Source organism: Cervus elaphus, chromosome 30, assembly GCF_910594005.1.
Source record: "Cervus elaphus chromosome 30, mCerEla1.1, whole genome shotgun sequence".
NCBI lineage: Eukaryota > Metazoa > Chordata > Mammalia > Artiodactyla > Cervidae > Cervus > Cervus elaphus.
The window spans coordinates 69,858,736-69,880,430 of record NC_057844.1 but is presented as its reverse complement, the minus strand read 5'-3'; the positions used below and the strand labels follow the sequence as shown (position 1 = coordinate 69,880,430).

Genomic DNA, 21,695 nt, shown 5'->3' with positions numbered 1-21,695 from the left:
AGTCTCCAGTCTCCATCAAGTTGCTTTTCCTCTTCTTGTGCCTCAGTGTCTCAGTCTGTAAAATGAGATAACACTATTACTTTATAGGGCTATTGTAAGGATTATTGAGTTCATACATGTGAAGCTCTGTACACAGTCAGCACTCAGTAAATATTAACTAGGGATGGAAAACCAAGAAAGTGGAATTCTCATTTCCAAAGGTTGACATTTCCATTTTTCCCCCTTTTACTGGGCTTAGAATTTGTAATTAACCACTTCCTTATCCCTGTGTGTACAGCTGAGGTTTCTGGATTCCTCATCTGTGATATCTTCTTGCTCATCTGTTTAGTATCAGTAACACCTACTGACTCCTGATAGTTTGGGATTCAACAACTACCCTCTGAGTCTCAAATATTCTCATTTGTTAAAGATAGTACTGCCTAGGGGAGTTCTCTGGTGTCTAGTGGTGAGGATTGCTAGGATTGATTTGTTTCACTGCTGTGGCCCATGTTCAATCCCTGGTCAGGGAACTGAGATCCCGCCAGATTCATGGCATGGCCAAAATAAAAAGTAATGCCTGCCTCCTAGGGTTACTGAGAGTATCAAAAGAGCTAATGCCTTGAAGTTCTTATGATAGTGTTGGACACATGCAATAAATATTGTAATGAGCACCTATAATTCTTTTTCCTTTGGATAGGAAAGCTTTCCCTGCCATTCCAACACATCTTTCGAGGAAAGGAGTTTAATCCTAACAGAGCAATCTATTAAAGTTTATCTTTGAAAAGAATCTTTCATAAGGAGGCCTCCGTGTCTGTCTTCACTATTTCAGACGTTTCTACTTGTGATTGGCATGGTGATTGTGATGGTGGCTATGATTCCTTGGACTGCGATACCCCTGGCTCTCCTTGGCATTGTTTTCTTCCTGCTTCAGCTCTATTTCCTAAATACATCAGGAGATGTCAAACGCCTGGAATGTGCAAGTGAGTACCGGGGCTCTCAGGCTGGGGAGGCAGTGCAGGCTGGCTTCCATTTATGCCGTAATTACCCAGACCCCTGACATCCTGCAGACGCTATCTTCTGGAATTTCTCCCTAGATCAACGTTAGGTATTTGCATATTATAGCCCTTGTGAGTCAGTGTGGCCCTTAAAGCAAGTGGGGCTGGTGGGGGGGTCACCCACAGCTTTTGCATTTCAGCACAAGAAGAGCGAATGTGAGCGCCATGAGGACAGGGGCCACTTCTTCTAGCTCATGGCACACTCCCTGACATAGCAGCCACGCAGTAAACATTTTTCTAAACATAAAATGTTATGTTGCAATTAATGTAGAAGGAAAATAGGGAATTTTTCTTCCCCCAGAGTTACTAGAAATGACAAGGAAAGAAAAAGATTAGGAAAAGGAAAAGAGGCATCAGGAAATATATTCATAATGTCAGAGGTGATACATTTGGAAAATACATTCTCTCACATACTCCAAAGATGGCAAATAAGTTGCAGTTGTTAAGTGTTTTGAAAAGATAAGCCCTGTTATTTTCAGATTTGCTCTTTATCATCACCATTACTTGGGGTGTTGCCACACTGTGGCCCCCTTCCCCAAGGCTTTTCACATAAATGAATGCTGCAAATAACCACCTTGAGAGAACAAAGGAAGGGGATCTATTCAGTACCCATTTAGTCTATTACTACATTCACATTCCTAGTTTTAGAATGATGGGGAACACGATTTATAGTTAATCATACCTGGGTTTGATCCCTGGGTTAGGAAGATCCCCACGAGAAGGAAAAGGCTACCCACTCCAGTATTCTGATCTAGAGAATTCTATGGATTGTATAGTCCATGGGGTCGCAAAGAGTCAGACACGACTGAGCGACTTTCAATCACTCATTCTATCCTACAGGTAATCTCAGGATGAAATTATCTAGTGCTTATCTTATTGTTAATGCACAGATATAGTCACTCATTATTAACATAAAATCATAAGGAGAGAAGATTTAAAAAAAAGGAATGAGGATGATTGTAAAAAAGTAAGGAAAGATGTTTGTATCTGAAACCTTGACTATGGATAGTGACTGCAAATTAATGCAAACTTAATTTTCTAGAAACCACACCAAGAAGAGAAGTATACTGTTTCCCATGGTTGTCTGTATCTACTAAGTAGAAAAATCTAATTTATTTATCTAAAACTAGCTACAATTTTAATTTAGTCAAAGATAGGTTCAAAGAGAATCTTTCATTTCCAGGTTGTTAAAGTGAAGGTTGGTGTGAGCAGGAGCTTGAGGGTCACGTGGAAGATCAACTCCAGAAAGGGCATCATCCCTCCTCCCCCAGGCAGCCCTCCCGGAAGCGCCGGATGTGCCCTTTGGCAGGACACACAACAAAAGAACATGGGAGGTGGTGGGTTTCCTCACATCCAGTCTCCCTGACTATCTATGTTGTTTGTCTCTGCTTCCACAGAACAAAGCCCAATATTTTCCCACTTAGCATCTTCTCTCCAGGGACTCCGGACCATCCAGGCCTACAAAGCCGAACAAAAGTTTCAGAAACTGTTTGAGACGTGCCAGGACTTGCACTCAGGTCTGTAAGTTTCTGGAAATGATTTCAAAGGATGGGATGTGCTCCCTTCAGAGTCCTGACCCCCCTCTCAGGTGGTCTTGCTGGCCAGCGCCTCTCTCTGTGTGAGCCTCAGGTTCCCTCCCTGCACACCCGCCTCCCCCACCCCTCCTCTCAGCATCCCCTCTGTGCTCCCCTCTCCCCGTCACACCCCGCTTCTCTCCTAACTGGCTTGTATTATCCAACCGTCACCATGTCCTATGGCTTTGTCCCTTTAGGGCGGGAGTCAACAAACATTTTTTTCGGAGGGCCAAATAGTAAACATGGTAGGCTTTGTGTGCCATATTGCAACTGCTCAACTTTGCTATTGTAGCACCAAAGTAGGCAAAAATAATACATCAGCAAATGGCCGTGATGGTGCTCCAATAAAACTTTATTTATAAAAGCAAGTGGTGGGCTGTTCTTGCCACCCCCCACCCTCCCCTGCCCCCCACCCCTGCTGTAGTGTGCTGACTCTCTTTTCAGAACATTCAGGGCAGCAGATATAATTAAGGAAAATAATTTCCTGATTTCCCACCCACTTGATGTGTATTATACTTTATATCAGTGAATTTTTTTTTTCTGGGTAGAAATTTCAGAATGTGCTCTAAGTCTGTAAAACTCAGACCCATCTTTCCAATCTTTATTGTATTTTGAAAATAAAATGGCACTTTGAAAGCCACATGTAGATCCTGTTAACTCATGGCCATTTAGATACCGGCTCCTCAGAGTAAACATGTCTAGTAAGTGCAGACAGTGTGGAAACAGTGTATGAGCTGCACATTCTATCAAGGATCTGGGGACGGTTGACTTTATGAGAGGATGAGTCTCACTCTGACACCCAGTGCAGCAAGAAATGCACCAATGACACCATTTCTCCATCTTCTTTACTAGGATCACATTTCTGTTTCTAACCTGTAGGTTCACATTTTCAATGGATGCTTCCCATAAAGCACCTGGACTGATTCCTGTGTATGTGTCCTATATATTGTCTGATGTCAAAACCTAGCTTTCTGGAATCTCAAGTTATATGTGTGTGTCACTTGGCTGATCTACTGCATTGTATAAAAATCTTCTATAGCTTGACTGACTCATTCAAAGCAGCTAACATGTTTTTTTTTCCCCATTTATTTATTATGCTTATTATGGTTCATAAATCCAGAGAGCTGGTTCATGCTTTTGACCATGTCCCAATGTTTTGCCATGTGGCTGGATATTGTCTGTGCCTTCTTGGTCATCATTGTTGCCTTTGGGGCCCTGATTCTGGAAGAACGTAAGTACAGATACATATACCATATTTGTGGTATGATTATAATTTCTAGGTGTATTAACAGTTGTTAAATTTAACTCTTGCCACTTTATCTAATACCATAAACCATCTGGTTCTAATGAATTGTACTAAAGCATTTGCAACATGTGATTCCACAGTTTGACCCATATAAAGGAGTCATTTGAGTCTTGATGAGCCCCTTTATTCTTCTTGGATGAGTTAAGTTCTACATAGCTGTAGCAAGCAGACTTCTGTTTAGTTGGGAGGAGACAGCCAAGTTTACAATTAAGCATTTTGTCCACCCTCGGGCTTTAGGTTTTAGCTTTAAGGCTTCTCTGATCTCTTGGTTGCAGGTGCCTGATGCACTGGGGTGATAAAGATTCTTTATATGAAAGAACAATGTCTTCACCACTGTTTGGATACCAGATGTACAGATGTTGACATATGTGGCATAAATTCACCATCTGTAATTATTCCATATTAACAACACTGATTCCACGTGTCACAACTTAGACCTGGAAGAGCCAAAATAAATAAAAAATTGGGGGCTTGCCAGGTGACTCAGTGGTAAAGAATCTGCCTGTCAGTGCAAGAGACATAGGTTTGATCTCTGGGTTGGGAAGATCCCCTGGAGAAGGAAATGGCAACCCATTCTAGTATTCTTGCCTGGGAAGTTCCATGAACAGAGGAGCCTGGCAGGCTACAGTCCATGGGGTCACAAAGAGTTGGACATGACTTAGCAACTAAACAACAACACTTAATCACAATCTTTAGTAAAAGAACAATGAGAGTAGTATTTTATATTTTCAAGCAGTGACTCTTTGAATCCATTGCCTTGTTTTCTGTGGTTTCTGCCTATAGCTGCATTGGATGTAGAAAGTAAAATTAGATGATGGTTCTTGAAACCATAATGACCAAAGTTTGAGTGATGACATTATCTCTCACTTGTATAATGCTGTCAAGTGTACCTCAATCCTGTTGGGATTAATAAACTCATTTAATAGTCTTTCTGGATTCATAGCGGGGTGTCTGGTTTGTTTGTTTCCATTGTATGGAAACATTGTATGGTCTCAATCAATAGATAGTAAAAGTATAAGTAATACTATCACTATATGCAGGTGATTTAAATATTATAAAGGACTTTTTCTGGTATAGTGACAGAAGGGTATAGTGACAGAAGGCTTGGAGTTAAGAACAAGACTGACTTCTCTCTTCTGCAAGCTGTGTTGGAAAAGTTGGCCAGCTGCATGTAAATCAATGAAGTTAGAACACACCCTCACACCATACACAAAAGTAAACTCAAAATGCCTTAAAGACTTAAACATAAGATATGACACTATAAAACTCCTAGAAGAGAACACAGGTGAAACATCCCATGATGTAAGTCATACCAATGTTTTCTTAAGTCAGTCTCCCAAGGCAATAGAAATAAAAATAAGTGGAACCTCATCAAACTTACAAGCTTCTGCACCAAAAAGGAAACCATAAACAAAACAAAAAGACAACCTACAGACTGGGAGGAAATATATGCAAATAATGTGACCGACAAGGGCTTAACTTCCAAAATAGGCAAACGCCTTATACAACTCAGTAACAACAACAACAAAAGCCCAGTTGAAAAATGTGCAAAAGACCTAAATAGACATTTTTCTAAAGAACATACTGATGGCCAACAGGCACAAGCAAATGTGTGTGTGTGTGCTCAACATTGCTAATTATTAGAGAAATGCAAATTAAAACTATAATGAGACCCCATGCCATACCAGTCAGAATGGCCATTGTTAAGAAGTCTTACAGATAACAAATGATGGAAAGGTGTGTGGAAAAGGAAGCCTTCCTACACTGTTTATGGGAATGTAAATTGGTGCAGCCACTATGGAAAACAGTATGGAGTTTCCTCAAAAAACTAATAAAGTTGCCATATGATCCAGCAGTCCCACTCCTGGGTATATACCTGGACAAAACTATTATTCAAAAAGATGTATGCACCCTGCTGCATCATAAGAGCACTATTCATAATAACCAAGACATGGAAGCCATGTAAATGTCCATCAACAGATGGATAAAGAAGATGTGACACATATATACAATGGACATAAAAAAGAATGAAGTAATGCAATTTGCAGTAACATGGATGAACCTAGAGATTGTCATACTAAGTGAAGTAAAATAGAAATAACACATGGTATCACTTATATGTGGTTGTTGTTGTTTAGTCACTCAGTCACGTTCAACTCTTCTGTGACCCGTGGACTATAGCCCATGAGACTCATCTGTCCATGGGATTTCCTAGGCAAGAATACTGGAGTGGGTTGCCATTTCCTTCTCCAGGGGATCTTCCCAACCCAGGGATAGAACCCAAGTCTCTTGCATTGGCAGGAGGATTCTTTACCACTGAGGCACCAGAGAAGCCCATCACTTATATGTGGAATCTAAAATAAGACTCAAATGAACTTACTTGTGAAACAGAAACAGACTCACAGACATAGAGGACAGACTTATGGTTGCTATAGGGGAGGGATGGATTGGGAGCTTGGGATTAGTGGATGTCAACTATTACATATAGTATAGATATACAACAAGGTCTAATTGTATAGCACAAGGGGCTATATTCAATATCCTGTGGTAAACTGTAATGGAAAAGAATAAGAAAAATGTGTATATAACTGAATCACTTTGCTGTACAGCAAAGATAAATCAACTATACTTTGATAAAACAAAATTTAAAAAAGAATGGGACTGACTTTATTCCCCTTCTTCCTCGTTCAGCTTGGACTCCTGGGCAGGTTGGCCTGGTACTCTCTCTTGCCCTCACACTCATGAGGATGTTCCAGTGGTGTGTCAGGCAAAGCACTGAAGTGGAAAACATGGTAATGTTTATCTTTATGTTCTTAGCCTCTTCTAGTCTCCTTGCCATTAAATGGCATAAAAGCAATTCTTGCATAAAGTAGTAAAGCTGTTATTTTTACATTGTGGTAACAAGGGTTTTGAGATCCTTCGTCCATCTGTTCAAATTAATGTTAAATAAAATGCATATATCTTTTTTTCAGTCTTATGTGTATCATGTCAGCAGGTTTTATATTCATCACAAGATGTCTTCAAAGATAATAAATGTCACTGTAGGAAGGAAGTTCTAAAATCCTAAGAGGATATAAGTCAATTTCTTAGGGGTTTGTTTATTTTTGTTCCTTAATGGGTAATTTCTCTTTTTTGGTAAAAGTAAAATTTGACATTTTAAGGTTGGTTATTTAATTAACATATCTCCTAGCCATCTCTCATTTTAGCATTTATACTTGTTGACCACCTGAATTAGTGGGTGTCCCTTCTTGTAGGATAAGCTGCATCTCGAAATGTGCTATCAAATTAGTCAAATTGTGGTTGTTTAGTAGGTCTTAATTAATATGTAAATTTTGTCCTCTTTTGAATATTTGCACCTTCTTCTAAAGGGAGAAAAACAATAAAAATGAAATCTTTCCACTTCTCTCTTCTTATAGAGTAGAAAGTGACTAATAATTAAAATGAGGCTTGATGACTGTCCCTTTCTGCTCAACGATGACACAGGGCCCTTCTGTAGCCACACATTACTGATTGGTGTTCATATTATTCTTTTCTTTGACAAAACTCTTGTTTGCCAATTCAGGTGTGAAGGTAGATCAATAAAATCTTACCATCTTTCTAAAGTTTTTAGTTTTAATACTATATTGAAGGAAGTAGCTATAAGTGAAAGTGTTACAAGAAAATGACATATCATCAAAGTCTTTCTTAGACTCCTACTTCTGTGCTTTGGGGATGATAAGACCTGGGATATTCTTAACCATACAAAAGCAGATATCAAGATGAAACAGCAAAATGTCTCATTTACAGTCTCTGAACATGCATAAACCAGACCCTCTGTTCCTAACCCACGTGATGCCATGTGTCTTTCAGATGATGTCAACAGAAAGGGTTATTGAATATACAGAGCTTAAGAAAGAAGCGCCCTGGGAACTTGACTTCCGTCCACCAGCATACTGGCCTGACAACGGGGTGATTGCCTTTAACAATGTGAATTTCAAGTACAGCCCAGACGGGCCTCTGGTATTGAATGACCTGACAGTAAGCACTGAACCAAAAAAAAAGGTTTGTTTCTGCCATTTACCTCTTTAAAGTCTAGATTTAGCACCACCTCTGCTGTTGACTTCCTTGTCCATGTGTCAGGGAACTCTTTGTTCCTCTTGGATGCAGATTAGATCAGTGACATCGTGGGTGAAACTTTCTTGGAAACTGACCACCGTATAGTGAGGATCCCAGCACTTCTTTGTATCGTGAGCTCCCTCATAGTAGTTGGAGGGCCCTGGATCCTGGAGGTGGAACTTAACCTGACCCGGGATACTGCATGTTTCACCTGATTATTCATGTGGAGTCTCTGAAGTCAACCCCTTCACCCTGTCCCTAACTCTCCAATATCTCCTTCCTTTCCATCTTTTCTTCTTTGTACTTCTGGAATCTTCTCTTCCTCCCAACCTTTCAGTTGCAGCCTCCTCCTCTGTCCCTTGGCCCTTCCCATAGACTTGTCCTCCACTCACCCACACTGAGCTGTCATTCCCCTACTCTCACCCACAGACTGCTTCTTTCTTTAGCACAGATCTGATCCTTACTGGCCTGGGTAAGATGATGCTGGAACCATAGTTCACCCCTGGGTCCACTCCAATTAGGAAATGTTTGGCCAGCTTGGGGCCATCAGAGAAGAGTCCAGAATCGTGAGTCTGTCAAGGGTGAGGAACCAGAGCCCCCAGCTGGATGCAGGGTCCAGAGACTTGCTCAAGTTGATGAAAGCAAAATGAAAGGAGCAGGGGAAGATCCACTTGGGAGATGGCAGAAGGGTTTGTGGGCTTGCCAGTGTCCATGTCTGCTGGTGATGTTCCTTTCACACTCAGCTTGGGACCCTCAGCTGGGGCTAGGGTTGATTCTTTAAGAAGAGAATAAACCATAACAGACAAGGCAATAGGAATCTCTTTCCCCACCTACCTCTCCAGCCTCAAGTCCATACACACACCCCCTACACTTGGATCTTTGTATTGTTGTTGTTCAGTTGCTAAGTTGTGTCAGACTCTTTGTGACCCCAGGGACTGCAGCAGGCCAGGCTTCCCTGTCCTTCACTATCTCTCTGAGTTTGCTCAAGCTCATGTCCATTGAGTCAGTTATGCCATCCAACCATCTCATCCTCTGTCTTGTGAACATTCTCCCAGAGCACCTTGTCCTCCCAGCTTCCAGTGTGAATGTTGCCCTAGAACCCAGGGACACTTCTCCATCATCTAGATGGTGGATGTATCCTCATTTTCACAATCAACTCTAATGCACATGCCTCTTCAAGCCCCTCTATACTTCCACAGGATCTTATATATTATTTAAGATAGTATGTATGGTACACTTGTGTTCATAACTGCCAAAGTTGGAAGCAACCCAAGTGTCCATGTTGAAAGTGAGTGGATAAACAGAATGTATTACATCCTTAAAAGGCAATATTATTCAGTTTTAAAAGAAAGAGGAAGAAAATTCTGACCCATGGATGAACCCTGAAGACATCATGATATGTGAAATAAACCTGACACAAAAGAATAAATACTGTATGATTCCACTTATATGAGGTTCCTAGAGTAAAAAAAAAAAATTTCATAAAGACGGGAAGTAGAAAGATGGTTGCCAGAGAATGGGAAGATGTTTTTTAATGGGTATAGTTTTACAAGGCAAAAATAATTTGGAGGTTGGTTGTACAAAAATGTGAATGTACTTAACATTAAACTGTCCACTTAAAAATGGTTAAATTGGTACATTTTATCACAGTTAAAAGCACCCGTGGTATGCTTTGTGATTTTTTATCTGTGTCACACAGAACCCTGAGGCTTCTTAAGATCAGAGAGCATCTTGTTTTCATTTTTGTTCCTCTGAAAGTGGCATTCTGCAGGACACAGAGTGGGTGCTGAGGGACTGCTGGCTGGGAGAGTGAGTGAGTTACACAGATGTGAGCAACCAGTAGCCAAAACCCACACAAGGCAACTCCATAAACTGATCACCTTGTGTTTTAAATACTTTATAAACACAGTTCTTAAATACTTTAAGAACTGTTCTTTAAAACTCTTTCTACCATAGATGCATCTAGTAGAGTATAGCTATAATTTAATGAGTGATACCCTTGTGACATGGGCTTCCGTGGTAGTTCAGTGGTAAAGAATCCACCTGCCAAACAGGAGATATGGGTTCAGTCCCTGGGTTGGGAAGATCCCCTGGAGACGGAAATGGCAACTCATTCCAGTATTCTTGCCTGGAGAATCACATGGACAGAGGAGCCTGGCAGGCTACAGTCCATGGGGTTGCAAAAGAATCGGCCATGACTTAGCAACTAAACAACAACAACACTTGTGATACGAAAAAAAAATTTCACCTTGATGCCTAAATGATACCTAGGGAGCAGTTTCAGTAAATCATATGGCAGAAGCTCTCTCATTATTTCCAGTTTAACTGAGGGCCAGGGAGAATGTGAGGACTCCTGTGCTGGGAAAACATTCACTGGAGCTCATGTCCAGTGATGTGTCTGTCAGATTTCCCGTTAAAATGTAATTCTGTTCATTCAGCAGACACTTTACCGTCTGAGCCACCAGGGAAGTCTGTTCATTCACACTCATCTTAAACTTCCCCAGATGCCAAAAATATTAATTATTATTGTGTGAAACTATAGTACACCTTAGGGACAAACATACCTTTATTCTTCCATTTTAAACCCCCAAAGTCTTAGAGTTAACCTGAGATTCTGAAGTAGTTGAGGGAAAATTAGATTTGGAGACTGAACTATTAACTGTGATAGCTTGACTTTTCATGGTGTCTTGGTCTACTCAGAGCATCACCGGTAGCTTCGTTTCTGAGTTTGGAGATTATACCCAGGCAATGTGTTCATGAAACCATTGCACTCCACCTGTGTACATCCCATGTTCCCTCTCCCGCTCACCTGTCCCACCCCCATCACTCCAGGTCACCCCTTTGGTGTTAGATTTGATTGGGAGAAGCTGCTGGAAGGAATATGGGAGTGAGCCCACCCAGCAGAAGTGGGGCTCTGTTCTCTTTCCATTGTCTCCTCTGCTGTCCTGATTTCTGGATGATAGTGTCAATAAGAAAGTGTAGAAGGTGCTATGCTGGTTTCTAATTCGTGTAAGAAATAGCAAGTAAAAATAAAGACCCCAAACGAGGTAAATATCACCCTAGCCTTCCTGGGTAGATTATGAACATGGGCTGCATTTCTCACGTAGATGATTTTGTAATTGATTTGATCATTTTAGAGCCCTGGGCCATTTTAGAGCATTTTCCATCGCTGGAGGTAGATTGATTTGGGTTTTTTTTTCCTCCCCCCGCCTCAGAGCTATTGCTTGGATAATCCATTTTTACAGATGCTTACTAGACCTTGCTATAATGTGCAAAAATATGTTTCCTATCTTTTCTCCTTTTTTATGTGATATTTTCTCAGAAATCCCTCTCCTCACTCCCAGATTATCCCGCTTCCCCTGCCTCCTTCCTCATTCCTTGTGACTCAGACTGCGGTGCCAGGGCCAGCAGCACCTGTGTCTCCTGGAGCTTCTTAGACATGCAGAGTCTCAGGTTCACCCAGACCTCTTGACTCAGCATCGCATTTGAACAAGACCTTCCAGTAAAGTCCTTTCTCTCCCATAGGCAGTTTTTTTGATGACTGGTAACCTGTGATTTCCAAGATATGTCCTTTGACAGTTTGAAATTGAGCTCATGAATCACCCAAACCCCTGTTGTAACTGAGCATGAAGCTCTAGAAGATTCTATGTTACTTACTCTACAGATTTATTTACTTTTATATTCTGCAAAGCATACCTTTGCATCATAATTTAATACCCTGTGATTCTACTGCATTTCTTTGCATCTTTCCGTGGAGTCTGTCTTCATCACAGGCAGTTTTCATCCTGCTGCCGCCTTCCCCACACAAGCCTCCTGCAGGGACTGGAGGGATTTCCCACAGGCTCAGCCCTACCTGAACCTGGAGTCAGAGACAGTGTGAGATCCTTTCACCATCTGATGAGATCAGATAAAAAATGAGTCTTGCTGCCCCAAGCAGGGCACGAGGTCTGTCTGGCCTATTTCCTGGGGAACCATGTACCCCACTCAGCTGCAGGTTTCTCTTCCAGCCCAGCTGTGGGTGCCAGTTCTTCCTGCTGACAGCCAGCCCACCTACCTTAAGCACCCTCTTTACTCAGTGATGTCAGCCCCTTGTCCCACCCACCGTGTTATACTCACCAATATTGATGCCATGCTTTAATTGTCGAGCCATGGGACCTAAATGGGAAGCCAGTTGTTTTAACTGCAGCTACACCTCTCTCCACATTCTCTGTTCTACTTAGACAGAGGGACATACTAAGGGTTCAGGCCATCCGGGTGATAAGGAGGCCATTAGCAGATGGAAAAGAGCCTGACAGGCATGGATTTGAGTCCCATGCTGTGACTTACGGACTCTCTTATTTCAGGCAGACTAATTCCTCTTATAAGCCTCAATCTTTTCTGTTGCAAAATGCAAGTGATAGGACCTAACCTTTAGGGTTGTTGAACAACTTAAACAAGATAAGACAGATAATACCGGGCATGGAGACCAGTACACAAGTCAATGCTTGAGCAAAGATAGTTGTCATTTTCATAGGATGTAAAATGACCTTAACCACTTACACTGTGTAAAATTTTGTCTATCCGATTAAAACTGAGGAATTGGCCATTTGCAACTGTATTTATAGCTGTAAACTTAATCTCCCATGCCTGTCTCTTTGTCTATTTATGTACATAAGCAATATTACAATCAATTTTCCATAAATTTCTCCAGTCTGAGTTAAAAATCTCACCCTCCCATGGAAGCCTCTTTTGCACAGGACACCACAGATAATATAAATAACACAAAGGCAAATCCAATACAGATCCTGCTGTCAACACATCTAGTACACTTGATGAAACAAGAAAAGTACTAGGTTAGCTTTGTAAGATAGAAGTGATCACAATTTTTATAGACATTTGGACAAAGATGATACAGCATTTGTTAGGGTTGGGAGAAGTCCACAGGAGAGGATAAGGAGAGAATTCCTGGGAAATTAGGCACGTGAGACAGACTTAGTGATGTGTGGTTAGGATTTCATCAGGTGGAAATGCATGTGGAAGTCATTCTGGGTAGTGGGACCAGGTGAGCAAAGATGTGATGCCCTGATCCAACGAATGAAGAACTAAGCACCTGTTAGTTCACTTCTCTGTGCAGTGAACCGCCAGGTGTATAATGGTTACGTGTCCAACCCTCACAACTACCTAGTAACCCCAGGGAAGCTAACTTGTGGACACGAAGGATGGAGAGGTCAGTAGGAACAGTTCTGTAGAAGAGACATCCTGGGGTGCAGTGATGGGCATGGAGCCGGCTTTTGGGAGTTTAATCTGAGAAGTGACTACGTGGACTAGAGTGGGCAGAGGTGGGAGGCAGGGAGCCTGTAGCTGTTGTGTCTCCAGTAAGATGTCCTGGGAAAGGGATTCCACTTTTTGGAATCAGACTGATGTTGCTTAAAACAAAGCTGTAAAACCCGGGTTTGTGAATGTGCAGAGAAACAAGTGGGAGTAGAAAATGGTACGTGGAATTCCCTGGAGGTCATAAGCAGAAAATGGCCTGTGTTTTATAAATTGGGGTATAACATAAAGTACAAAATGGCTACAAAATAATAAAAATATCTAAACTCACTATTCTTACATTTAATCTCTATAGAGAAAAATTCTTTTTTGAAATGCTATGATTGAGTTTGCAGACAGACATTTGAAACTCTGGAGACATTTAAATGAGAAAATGTGAAAAGCTCCCAGTGTTCTGATTACAGTGTTCAGAAAGATTTAGTTCTTCTCTGTGTAAAACCATGGGTTTTAAAAATTTACTGAATTAATTTACAAATGATTGAAAGCATGTCTAATACCCCTCATCAGCTTCAAATTCCAAAAGAGAAATGAAACCATCTCTTGGAAACTTCAATAAGGGAGCTGGGCAAGCTCATTGGTTTAAAAAAAGAGGCTAGTTTCTATATAGTACATCTTTATATGCACACATCTGAAAGCCAGTTTTTACAGTATAGTTTTACTCCTGACCAGTGTTTTACCTGCATTATATTGATTCCTTAATCTTATTCTTAATGTACTTAATTTCTCTCTTCTTGGGTTTTAATGACTAGACTGAAACGTGCATGTATCTTTCCAAGAAACAGTGGTATTAAGTAGTTAATAAAATGCCTTTTGAACTGTTCCAATGAAAGGTCCCATATAAACAGCAAATGTTCATCGCAGACCAATGTCTTTTAAGACACTGAGACCTGCATTTTATAATTTTAAAATGTTTCCTTTCAAGATAGAATATAATTAATATATTTGATATCAAGAAATGATTTAGTTTCTCTGTCAAAGAATAATTCTTCTCAAATAACAGATCCCTGAGAAAATAAGTCCTTGTTTGTATATAACACTTCTGACTTGACTTGTTGACATCTCTAAAACTATCCATGTAAATTCTCAAGGTCAAAAAACCTAGACAGTAGGAATAAAGTTAATTTAAAAGTGAATTTCTTATGGACCACTTAGGAGACTGCTGGCTTTTCCACTGCCAGTAGATTGATTCTGGTTTTTTTTTTTTTTTTTAAGTCTTTTGAGAACCAGGGAGTCTCAACCAGGGACATTTGTGAATATATGCCGTTTTTAGTCATCACAATTTGGAGGCTGTGTCTGGTGTTAAGTGGATAGAGTCCACGGCTACTGCTAAACTACCTACAATACACAGGACAGGCCTCCTGACCCCCCAACAATGAATCAGCTGGCCCATAATGTCAACAGGGCCATGCTTAACAAACTTATAGACTACTCTATATAGAACTTTTAAAATTCATCATCAATATCCAGGGTTTCTCCTTGGTTGGCTGCATATTGTAAATTCTTAATCCCTCCTGGATCTCTCTACAGGTTTGCATCGTGGGAAAAACAGGAGCTGGAAAAAGTTCCCTCATTGCTGCCCTTTTCAGATTCTCAGACTTCCAAGGTACAATTTCGATTGATAAAATTTTGACAACCAGTATTGGACTTCATAATTTAAGGAAGAAAATGTCAGTTGTATCTCAGGTATGCACGTCAGAACATTCTCATGTATTCTTTTTATAAAGCACCTAAGTTCAATTGCTTTTATGTTGATTTTTTTTTTTTCAAATTGCATTAAAGGATTGATCCCTTTTCCCCCAATAGATCATAGCAGCAGGTATTTTCAACAGATATTTTCATCAGATACCAGGTTTTTTTTTGTTGTTGTTGTTCTTTCATCTGTTTTTTGTGCCTATGATTTAGTAACTTACCCAGGCAGATTTCTGCACTCACACTTTCTCAGATGCCACAGTTTTACCCACTGATAACCACACAATACTAATAACAGAATGATAAATGTTTAGCACTTGAGAGGTTCCTGTAGGGAAACATGAATTTTAAGTGTCTTACAGATGAAATTTTGCTGGAGAAAATAAAGCTATCTTTTTTCAGAGGTGATTGTCTTTGAGGGCTTTCTTTGAAGCTGTGGAGCTTTGAGAATTACAGGGTGTTGATGCTGTGGGGAAACTCAGAACTTAACCCTTAATAAATGATTAACCATGGATGCAGTACAGTATAGTGGGAAAGAACACAGGGCACAGAATTCCATCTTGTGCTCCTCAGTTTTCTCTTCCTTGCAAGACAGTTAACAGTACCAACTCTTCGAGCTGCTTTGAGGACTATATACATCAGCACATGTAGGATGCTTCATGTAGACCCAGTATGTGGTTGCTGTGATGGTAGAGCATTGAATTGATCTTCTCTTCCTGGGCTCTGATTCTATTTTTTTTGTTCTGTTTCTTAAACAAGTACAAATTTCAATGAGTATTTTGGAGATTGGATTATATGCACATATAAATATGTCATATTTATATTCCACATATAAGTGATATCATGGGGTATTTCTCTTTCTCTGTCTGATTTATTTTCCTTAGTATGACAACCTCTAGGTCCATCCATGTTGCTGCAAATGGCATTTCATTCTTTTTTATGGCTGAGTAGTATTCCGTTGTATATATGTACCACCTCTTCTGTATCCATTCATCTGTCAATGTTTAGGTTGTTTCCATGTCTTTTTGAATAATAGTTTTGTCTCTGGAGAAGGGCATGGCAACCCACTCCAGTTTTCTTGCTGGAGAGTTCCATGGATGGAGGAGCCTGGTGGGCTATAGTTCATGGGATTGCAGAGAGTCAGACACGACTGAGCGACTAACACACACACCAGATATATAACCAGAAGGGGGATTGAAACCTCCATACTGTTTTTCATAGTGGCTACATCAGCTTGTTAATACATTCCCACCAACAGTATAGGAGGGTTCCCTTTTCTTCACACCCTTTTCTCCATACCCTCTTCTCCACACCCTCTTCTATATTTGTTATTTGTAGTTTTCAATGATGGCCATTCTGACCCTCGTGAGGTGGTACCTGTTTGTAGTTTTGCTTTGCATTTCTCTAATGATTAGCAAAGTTGAGCATCTTTTTATGTGTCTGTTTGTCATCTGTATATCTTCTTTGTTTATCATCTGTATATCTTGTCTGTTTAGGTCTTCTGCCCCAGTTATGATTGGGTTGTTTGTTTTTTTGTTGTTGAGTTTTATGAACTGTTTGTATATTTTGGAAATTAAGCCTAGTTGGTCTCATCATTTGCAAATATTTTCTCCAATTCTACAGGTTGTCTTTTTGTTTTATGGTTTTCTTTGGTGTACAAAAACTTGTCACATTGATTAGTCCTATTTGTTTATTATTACTTTTATTTCTATTGCCTTGGGAGATTGACCTAAGAAAACATTGGTAAGATTTATGTCAGAGAACATTTTGCCTGTGTTCTCTTCTAAGAGTTTTATGGTATCATATCTCGTTTCAGTCTTTAGGCCATTTTGAATTTATTTTTTCATATGGTCTAAGGGTTTTTGTTCTAACTACACTGGTTTACATGTGTAAACCAACTTTCCCAACACCACTTGCTGAAGAGACTGTCTTTTCCCCATTGTATAGTCTTGCCTTCTTTGTTGAAGATTGACTGTTGGTGGTAGGTGTGTGGGCTTATTTCTGGGATCTCTCTTCTGTTCCATTTATACATTGTTTTCATGCCAATATCATGCCATTTTGATAACTGTAGCTCTGTATTGTCTGAAGTCTGGGAGGGTTATGCCTCCTGCTTTGTTCTTTTTCCTCAGGATTGCTTTGGCAATTGTGGGTCTTTATGGTTCCATATACATTTTAGGAGTATTAGTTCTAGTTCTGTGAAAAATGTCAAGGGTAATTTGATTAACAATTGTCTTAAATCTGTGGATTGCTTCAGATAATAGTCATTTTAGCAATATTAATTCTTACAATTAAAGAGCATGGACTATATTTCCATTTCTTTGAATCATCTTCAGTTTCCTTTTATAATATTTTCTAGTTGTCAGCATGTAAGTCTGTCACCTCCTTGGTCAGGTTTCTTCCTAAGTATTTTAATTTTTTTTGATGTGATTTTAAAAGGGATTTTTTTTTTTTTTTTTACATTTACATTCCCTTTCTGGTATTTCACTGTTAATTTCACTGTGAAGAAATATAACAAGTATCTGTATGTTAATCTTGTGTCCTGCTACTTTGTACAATTCATTTATCAGTTTTAGTAATTTTTATAATGGTCTTCAGGGTTTTCTATATATAGTATCATGTCATCTGTATGCTGTGACAGTTTTACCTCTTCTCTTCCAATTTAGATATCTTTACCTTCTTTATTCCTGTATGATTTCTGCCTAAAGAATCATTCTTTTCATTCAACTTTTTACTGAAATTTTACTGATTTTGAAACATATATTTGACATATCATAATGAAGAGAAATACTCTTGCTTTACTAAACTATGTTATTCCATCTAATACTGCTAAATAAACACATGTAATTGCCCAATATGTCATTTTAGACTGACAGATTAGCTCAGGTAATGCCTCTATAGAGTGAAAACCAGGTGGATAATTCAAAACTTAAACCTCTTAGTAGAGGTAAATTTGCTCTGAGAGGAACACGAAGGGTAAAAATGTTCAGGTCATTATAAGCCATGATTGTGAAAGAAATGTTCTTGTCGTTGCTAAAAGCAGAGCCCCGTTTCACTTCTCCCAACTGGGTTCAAAGCTGGTTCATTAACCTGGCCTCATTGGGCCCTTTACGTCCTAAAACACCAGTCCTTGAAGAATCTCTCATCTCGGACCCCAAAGCAGAATCCTGCTCTTGGGGGAGGGGGATGCAATATTGGGGACCAGCCTTCCTCTCCTTGCCTGGCCACATCTACATGATTTTGTAAACCTAATGGGAATATCTAAAAGGAAGGGAAATCACCTGCATCTTAGACTCTTAGAGGTAATAGTTATAAGAAGCAATTTTTTATAAAAACCTGAAGTAGAATGATGATTATTCCCTTGACGAGGAACTCTTACCATTGCTTACATGGTTGTTCAGTCTTTGATTATAAATTAGAGAGTTTTAATGGAGACCTTAAATTTGTGCCTGACATTTTTCAGTGCTATTCAGTAATCATTTTGAGATGTCGTGTGACCAGTGATTTTCAGTGCTTTGGAGGTATATCAGGCACTTAATCAACTTTGGGCAAATGAAGCTCTCTCTATAATGTCTTTTTAATTTTGGATTTTTCTCAGTGATACATCCTTTTGGTGGCACACAATTCTGCATCTATTTCTCACCAGACTTGAAAATAAGACAATAGGGAAAGAGAGGGAGGCTCTCTGAGTGTCATTCTCCTTCATGGCTGGAGAGAAGAAATGTCTGTCTTCTTCATCTTTCTTCTCAGGCTTTTGTGAAGTGAGGAGGAAAGTCCAGCCCCAAGACCAGGCGGGATCTGAGGCTGGTGATTCCAAGCAGTTCCAGACACCTGTGGAAGAGTCAGGTCTCCTCTTGTTCCCACACTTGTGCCTCCCCTTGTTCTGACCCCTTCACTGAAAGGAGCCAGTTGGGCTCCTCTCTGCCGCTCATATTCTTGTGGCCTGGCTTACTAGAGTCTTCCAGAGGAAAATGCAAATGGCCTACGTGGGCTTATGTATTTTCTCATGAAACCCAGCAAGGCATATATTTCCATAGTAATTTCCTTGTGGTTCCTCCCAAAGCAGATGAATCAGTTCAGTTCAGTTCAGTCGCTCAGTTGTGTCCAACTCTTTGCGACCCCATGAATCGCAGCACGCAGGCCTCCCTGTCCATCACAAACTCCCGGAGTCTACTCAAACTCATGCCCATCGAGTCAGTGATGCCATCCAGCCATCTCATCCTCTGTTGTCCCCTTCTCTTCCTGCCCCCAATCCCTCCCAGCATCAGGGTCTTTTCCAATCAGTCAACTCTTCACATGAGGTGGCCAAAGTACTGGAGTTTCAGCTTCAGCATCAGTCCTTCCAATGAATACCCAGGACTTATCTCCTTCAGGATGGACTGGTTGGATCTCCTTGCAGTCTAAGGGACTCTCAAAAGTCTTCTCCAACATCACAGTTCAAAAGCATCAATTTTGCGGCACTCAGCTTTCTTCACAGTCCAACTCTCACATCCATACATGACCACTGGAAAAACCATGGCCTTGACCAGACGGACCTTTGTTGGCAAAGTAATGACTCTTCTTTTCAATATGCTATCTAGGTTGGTCATAACTTTCCTTCCAAGGAGTAAGCGTCTTTTAATTTCATGGCTGCAGTCATCATCCGCAGTGATTTTGGAGCCCAAAAAAATAAAGTCTGTCACTGTTTCCACTGTCTCCCCATCTATTTCCCATGAGGTGATGGGACCAGATGCCATGATCTTAGTTTTCTGAATGTTGAGCTTTAAGCCAACTTTTTCACTCTCCTCTTTCACTTTCTTTTTTTTTTTTTTTTTAATTTTTTTATTTATTTTTTTTTTTAATTTTTTTATTAGTTGGAGGCTAATTACTTCACAACATTTCAGTGGGTTTTGTCATACATTGATATGAATCAGCCATAGATTTACACTTATTCCCCATCCCGATCCCCCCTCCCACCTCCCTCTTCACCCGACTCCTCTGGGTCTTCCCAGTGCACCAGGCCCGAGCACTTGTCTCATGCATCCCACCTGGGCTGGTGATCTGTTTCACCATAGATAGTATACATGCTGTTCTTTTGAAACATCCCACCCTCACCTTCTCCCACAGAGTTCAAAAGTCTGTTCTGTATTTCTGTGTCTCTTTTTCTGTTTTGCATATAGGGTTATCATTACCATCTTTCTAAATTCCATATATATGTGTTAGTATGCTGTAATGTTCTTTATCTTTCTGGCTTACTTCACTCTGTATAATGGGCTCCAGTTTCATCCATCTCATTAGGACTGATTCAAATGAATTCTTTTTGACAGCTGAGTAATATTCCATGGTGTATATGTACCACAGCTTCCTTATCCATTCATCTGCTGATGGGCATCTAGGTTGCTTCCATGTCCTGGCTATTATAAACAGTGCTGCAATGAACATTGGGGTGCACGTGTCTCTTTCAGATCTGGTTTCCTCAGTGTGTATGCCCAAAAGTGGGATTGCTGGGTCATGGCTTTTCAGTTCCCCTTTACTCTCTGCCATAAGGGTGGTGTCATCTGCATATCTGAGGTTACTGATATTTCTCCCAGCAATCTTGATTCCAGCTTGTGTTTCTTCCAGCCCAGTGTTTCTCATGATGTACTCTGCATATAAGTTAAATAAGCAGGGTGACAGTATAGAGCCTTGACATACTCCTTTTCCTATTTGGAACCAGTCTGTTGTTACATGTCCGGTTCTAACTGTTGCTTCCTGACCTGCATACAGGTTTCTCAAGAGGCAGGTCAGGTGGTCTGGTATTCCCATCTCTTTTAGAATTTTCCACAGTTTATTGTGATCTACACAGTCGAAGGCTTTGGCATAGTCAATAAAGCAGAAATAGATGTTTTTCTGGAACTCTATTGCTTTTTTGATGATCCAGTGGATATTGGCAATTTGATGTCTGGTTCCTCTGCCTTTTCTAAAACCAGCTTGAACATCTGGAAGTTCTCGGTTCATGTATTGCTGAAGCCTGGCTTGGGCTATTTAAAATAATTTTATTATTGCTCATGTCACGGTGGGTTTCAGGTCCTCCTGACCTTGCAGTTAATAATGAGGTTCTGTGAGGCAGGTCATCCTGACGCACAGGTGAGAGAATGTGGGGACCAGCTGGTGCAGGATCAGAGGAGATCTCTCCGTGGACAGAGGAACCACACCAGGAGCTGACATTCTCTTTGTTATGTGTGCAGATGTTCTATTCACACGTGTGGAGAGAGTCCCTATTCCAGAAGGCTGTTTTACCGATGGAGGAAATATCCTAGTTCATTCTTCAGTGCCAGTGTGCGAAAATTTAATGGGTTTGCTTTGAGGCACAAACCACAACTAATTGTGCTATTGGTATTTCCCAGCATCATACCAGGATTGACAATGAGTTTATCTAGTTTTCTTGATGTAAAGTTCCTCCAATGAGTATTTTGGGGGGAAACAGATAATTGGGGGGAAGCAGTCTATGGGGTCACAAAGAGTCAGACATGACTGAGCGACTGAATAGCAAGACATTACCAGGAAGGCGTTTTTGAAAAATCAAATCTTCTTTTCTCCTCTTCTTCTTAAGGTGACACTTTTCAACATTTTCTTTTGTTAGTGTCCAATGGTCCAGAGATATTTTTGAGCATACTTTCTACAGTGGGATTAATTTAGAGATGCTATTTTATAAACAAGCATTTGCAGCCT

At 40.4% G+C, this 21,695-nt stretch overlaps 1 protein-coding gene across 1 annotated transcript in view; it reads left to right on the top strand.

Moving 5' to 3' along the window:
- The window catches only part of LOC122686753 (ATP-binding cassette sub-family C member 4-like), a 119,530-nt gene that overhangs the window by 83,807 nt on the left and 14,028 nt on the right, over positions 1-21,695 (top strand). The window contains 6 exon segments of the mRNA XM_043891995.1: positions 809-959; positions 2,432-2,551; positions 3,729-3,839; positions 6,606-6,706; positions 7,764-7,955; positions 14,847-15,002. Coding sequence (XP_043747930.1) covers positions 809-959; positions 2,432-2,551; positions 3,729-3,839; positions 6,606-6,706; positions 7,764-7,955; positions 14,847-15,002 — 831 coding nt within the window.